We start from the raw sequence: 5,409 nt of genomic DNA on the forward strand, positions 1-5,409 counted from the left end.
CTTTGTTTTGGTCAATTTGATCGTCCACACCGATAGACAGTATTCAGAAAGAGACAGAGAGAGAGAGAAGAGGGGAGGAGTAGATCTTGCGAGAACTTCCGGGCGGGTGAGAATAGCCACTTTCTTGCTAACACGGGACCGCAATTGTACAGGAGTGCAAGGGATAGGGCTGAACATTTGCAATTTATCCCCCTCCTGACATGCATGTCTTTATCCTGTAGCCTAAAATTGACCCTATCCCCTCTTTTGGCTTTCCCAAGGACCCAAATTTGACATAGAGGATCTAAGATTTAACAACAGAAAAACCAGTGAACAGCAAATAAACCATTTAGAACCACAGTAACAAAGGCATAGCCACCTATTATCGATAATCCCAGTCGCAATGCAACAAAACTCACCAGTCTTCTTTGGGACGCTTTCTCTTTAGTCCAGGTTGAACCTCCAAAGTTTCATGAGTTGAACTCGAGAAAAACAATCGCAAATTTTCAGAAAGTGATTTCAACATTGGTGAAATTTGATATTGCAGCTCAACACTCGAACGCAAGATGAGAAGCGCCACGGAAGTACAGTAGAAATAATTAACCACCTTCTTACACAGAAGAGCTGAAGTCTGCTGGACGCTGGAGGAGATAAAAAAAGTTGAAACTCGGTCGGCACAGTTCAGAAGGCAAAAGTCAGAGGTCATCAGCTCCTGCACTGACTGACAAAGTCCGACTGCATTGTGCACGAAACGACAGCTGAGCTGATAACTGATAAACAAAAGTTGAGGGCCTGTTACTGTCATAACTTTAGAGCCTCGGCTACATACTATGTTGAGGGTCATAATGGGGAATTCATTAGCAAAGAGTGTTGCAATTGATTTTGGAATCCAGTGGGCCTGCTGGGTGGTAGCTGCAGTTTTAAAAACAGAAAAGTTTTACGATCTTGCTGGTAAGTTGAACAGTTTAAGTTTAGCCTCACTTGCACTAGATCTAGAATCTAGATCTAGCTAGATCTAGATCTAGATATAGATCTATATTCTAGATCTATTCTAGATCTAGATCTAGATCTAGATTTAGATCTAGGTCTAGAATCTAGATCTAGAATCTAGCTAGATTTAGAATCTAGATCTAGACTAGATTATCTATATTCTAGATCTAATCTAGATCTATCTAGATTTCTAGATCTAGATTTTCTAAACCTACAAGTTACATAATCCCAACATTGGTTTGGTGACACTGACTCACTGACAAAGAACCTGGAAATTGTTTGCAGTTGCCCGCATTGCAGGCCAACCAAGCTCACCTGTCAATCACTGAGGCTGGCTGGATTATTAGATCTAGAATCTAGATATATAGAATCTAGATCTACATCTAGATCTAGATCTAGATCTATATCTATATCTATATCTAGATCTAGATCTAGATCTAGATTAAATCAATTTCATTTGCAGTTTTGGTTGAGATAAGGGAAAAAATTTCAAAGCATCCACATATTTATTTTAAGTCAATTCAATGTAGATAGACTAGGCCTAGATCTATAGGCCTATTCTTATTTGAAGTGACTATTTCTCAGAACGTTAGGAAAATAAACTTGAACTCTATTCTCCTAACAGTTTCCGTTCTCGAGATTTTTTTTGTTATTTGCGAGATTTAGGCGTCATCTTTCATTCTGCCATTCTGTGAGGACTCGGAAGAAGCAATTTTTTTGCATCGAATTCAATTTCTAGAGTAGAGATCTCAGATTTTTTAATGTGTGAATACAAAGATACTTCAGTTGTGGTTAGGGCAACGTTCCCCGACTATACTTCATTTGAAAATGCCTTCAAAAGGTACTGCGAGAAAACAAGACTGATATCGACCTTGGCAATAACCTATTTTGCGTTTAGTCACCCAGCAAAAACTAAAATCTTTCATGTAAACAAAACAAAAATCCCTCCACGCCCGCCCCCACGCCCCGTTCACACCTTTTACACACACACACACACACACATACACACGCTAGGGCTGGGTCACGAGGGCGAGAACGGAACTGAACCGTCACTCTTTCCTGCGGAATGCGATTCACTTCAGTGGAACGCGGAACAGTATCGCCAAACGATTCCCGATTCACTCTCCTGTCACTGTCACCACCTTGTGGCTTGTTTAACCTACTGCTGAGTCGAGTCACGAGCGCAAGAACGGAACGGAACACTTAGTATGGCTCCCCTTATTTTACAAAAGATGGTATAGTCCGACCCCCCTATTAAAACAAAATGAACGGGGTCCAACCAATAGACAGAAGGAATTTTATGGAGCCATTGTTTTAGGGAATGGTGGGGTTGGGGGTGGGGATTTATGGGGGTCACTAATTGAGGTCAGTTGATAGAGCAGCGCAACAAAGGGTGTGGGGGTGGAGAGGATGGCGGAACACAAGAGTGGGACTCGCGCTCGCCAAGAGGCGTTGATATGACACTGTTCCGTTTCAGTCAGTGTTCCGCCACAGCTCCACGAGCGCTCGCGTACTCGCGATTCATTGAAGCCGACTGAATCGCGAATCGTCACTCTCAAATTTGACGAGCAGGATCCAGCCCTAACACACGCACACTCACACACACACACACATGCACACACGCACTCTCACTCGCACTCGCTTACTCACTTACACACACACACACACACGGGCCACTCCATTCGCAAATAACAAAAAAATCTGGAGAACGGAAACCGTTCTGAGAAATAGAGTTCAAATTTATTTTCCAGAGCGTTCGTAGAAACAGAGCCGACCATTATTATTAGGCATGGTTATTCGGACTCGAGTCTGAATAATAGCCTCCCGTGGCTATTCGGACTCACAACTCCAATGCGCGTGTGCAATCAACGGGTGTACCGGATGTGAAGCGGACTGGCAATTCAACCTTGGCCTTTCTTGGTTTCTACGATCTGGCCAAAATTTTCTACACAAATTAAGAAAAGTATTAGTGACGTCAAAAGTGAACAACAGTTGCAAAATCTGAAATACTACACAACAAAGGCAAACAAGGAAACGTTTATCTGAGATCAAAGCAGTGAAAAAAAGTTTCAGAACGACAAAGGATTATAACTCTATCAATAGGTAGTCTACAACTGCTTCATTTGCCGAGAAAGACGAAAATCTTTGATCAATTGGAAGTACAGTCAGGAATTAAGAAGAGAAAAGTTAAAACCCTTCCTAAGGGAACAAAAGTCAGTCATTCAAAGTAACAGTGGTCTAAAGGAAAAGTCTTTCCAACAATATAGATGTTCAAATAAAATCAGGACAATACAATACAGCGCATTGGAGTTTGAGCGAATAGCCACATTATTATACTGCAGTGGCTACGAGGCTATGTTCACAGAGCCCTGAAGTTTGCAATTTAAGAATGATCTTGCTCACTTCACCCCCTATCCTTTTCCCTTTTGCTTTTTCTCTTTTTCACCCCTCCCTCCCCGCCTTGGCCCATTCTTCCTATTGTTTCTTCGAACGACTTTTATTTTCAAATTGTCGAATTTTGCTGGGTCCTCACATGGGAAGAGGATCGAAGTTGTGTTCTGCTCGCTAAGCGAGCATGGTCTTGTCGACCTCGGCTGTTTTGCTGTGCCGTTTTAACCTCTGTAAACTCTGTTGCATTTGGACCACTGCTGCATTATCTTTCACGCAAGTAGTGCTGTTTTCTCTTTCACTTTGAGGGACAGTAGCATTTCTGTCGTTGCCTTTGTGCCAATGACATGGTGGATGATTCAGGGCACTGTGAATGTAGCCTGCAAACTACATTCACGGCGCCGTGAACGTAGTCACTGGGCATTATTATTATAGTAAGCTGATAAAAAGCGTTTATAGAGCCATTTTTAGACCTGTAGGCCTATATAATATATCATGATGTCTTGATGAGTGCGTGTCTGAGAAACGGGTCCGCACTTTTCAATTTTGTACGTTGCAGGTTGCAGGTTATAGTAAATGCATTTAGAATGACCTTTTCCTATAACTCTGTTTTTTTTAAAGTTGTGATATCTCACTCATAGAATATGGTCACTCGAACTGTCTTTAAAAAAATTATCTCAATAGTAAGCAAAAACAGATGACTCTATTAGGCCTACTTACTGATGGAGCCATCTAGGATCCCAAACCAGTTTGGATGCTGTAAATTTCTGGTCATGAATTTTAAGTGAATTCGACCACTTATGTTTAGTAAATTTGGCCCAGTTTTTGATAGAAGCAATAAGCAGGATGGGATCTATTCAACTAAATATGAATAGGGCCTAAGCAAATCCCCCCCCCTGGACTAATTTACATTTCTCATACCTCTGAGTCAAAGCCCCAGTCTACACTTTTGAAGCCCTTTAGTTTTTTTACCCTTCGCCTGTCAGTCCTCGTCTCAGTTTTCCATTGAAATAAGTAATACTGAGCTGGGGCCTTATACGGATGATATTATGCTTTAGACAATATCAGCTTCTTTTTTACACTGCCTTGCACTTTCAGTCCTCTGGTCAATATAATAATAATATGGATAGGAGACAATGTGCGCTCATTATAAAAGCTTGACACAAATGACTGAAGAAGATTGAAGATATGTGATTTGTCAGCCTCTACATTTGAAATGAAATTTTAAAAAGAGTAAGCATCAGGGTCAGAAATTGACTTTTAATGTCTACATGTACAGTCGAACCTGCATTTACGGAAACCTATCATAACGGAATCTCCCTGCTCCCCCCTTGATAAATTTTTCTATAATTACCTCCATAAAAGGGAAACCTAAGATGGAAAATGCTTTGCCCACTCAGCTCTGATTTGAAACAAAACGATCAAAAAGGTTCCTTTGGCCCTCTAAACTTTATGCCATGCCGCCAGGTGAGGAAGGGGAGTGGGTGCAATTTGGGGGTAGACATTCATTATTAAATATATATATATAAACAGACCAGTATTCTTGGTAAACTACAGCCTACTCTGAGGATTTCAACAACTTTATTATTCAGCTTCAAATTATCGTTGCCGTCGTGAACAAACCTCCAAAGCGCCACCGACAATAATTTACACGAGAATAAACCCCCCCCCTGATTATTTCCTTTCATTCTTAATATTTTAGGAAACTTTTCAACTTTTACAAAATATGATTCTTCACCTTCTCACATGTTGTTTGGAATAGTAAAATGAATAATTATAACGAAAAAGAACTTACAAGGTTTCTGCTCGACCTTTATTGTTGTGCACAGACCCCTTAAGCGCCAAGTGTGTTGCATACTAGGTCCATGCATGACGGGTCTGAATCGGTTATCGTCAGCTGATATTGCTTTGGTTATTTTGTTCTAAAGGAATCATTGATGATGACTTGTGTGTTTGTATGTGTGTGTGTTTGTGTGTGTGTGTATGTGTGTGTTTGTATGAGTGTTTTTCTCTTTCTCTCTCGATCTCTCTCTCTGTCAAACGCACACAGAG

At 40.9% G+C, this 5,409-nt stretch overlaps 2 protein-coding genes across 3 annotated transcripts in view; one reads left to right on the forward strand and one right to left on the reverse strand.

Annotated features, from left to right (window-relative positions):
* Positions 1 to 792, reverse strand: part of LOC101861952 (sentrin-specific protease 1) — a 27,726-nt gene extending 26,934 nt beyond the window's left edge. For both annotated transcript variants that reach the window (XM_005098535.3, XM_005098534.3), the window contains exon 1: positions 399 to 792. In XM_005098535.3, coding sequence (XP_005098592.3) covers positions 399 to 784 — 386 coding nt within the window. In that variant the 5' untranslated portion in view covers positions 785 to 792. The remainder of the gene's footprint in view (positions 1 to 398) is intronic.
* LOC101862349 (delta(14)-sterol reductase) overlaps positions 632 to 5,409 on the forward strand; it is an 18,387-nt gene continuing 13,609 nt past the window's right edge. Inside the window, exon 1 of the mRNA XM_005098536.3 lies at positions 632 to 930. Within this exon, the coding sequence (XP_005098593.1) occupies positions 810 to 930 (121 nt within the window). The 5' untranslated portion in view covers positions 632 to 809. The remainder of the gene's footprint in view (positions 931 to 5,409) is intronic.

This window comes from Aplysia californica, unplaced genomic scaffold, assembly GCF_000002075.1.
Source record: "Aplysia californica isolate F4 #8 unplaced genomic scaffold, AplCal3.0 scaffold00185, whole genome shotgun sequence".
NCBI classification, from domain to species: domain Eukaryota; kingdom Metazoa; phylum Mollusca; class Gastropoda; order Aplysiida; family Aplysiidae; genus Aplysia; species Aplysia californica.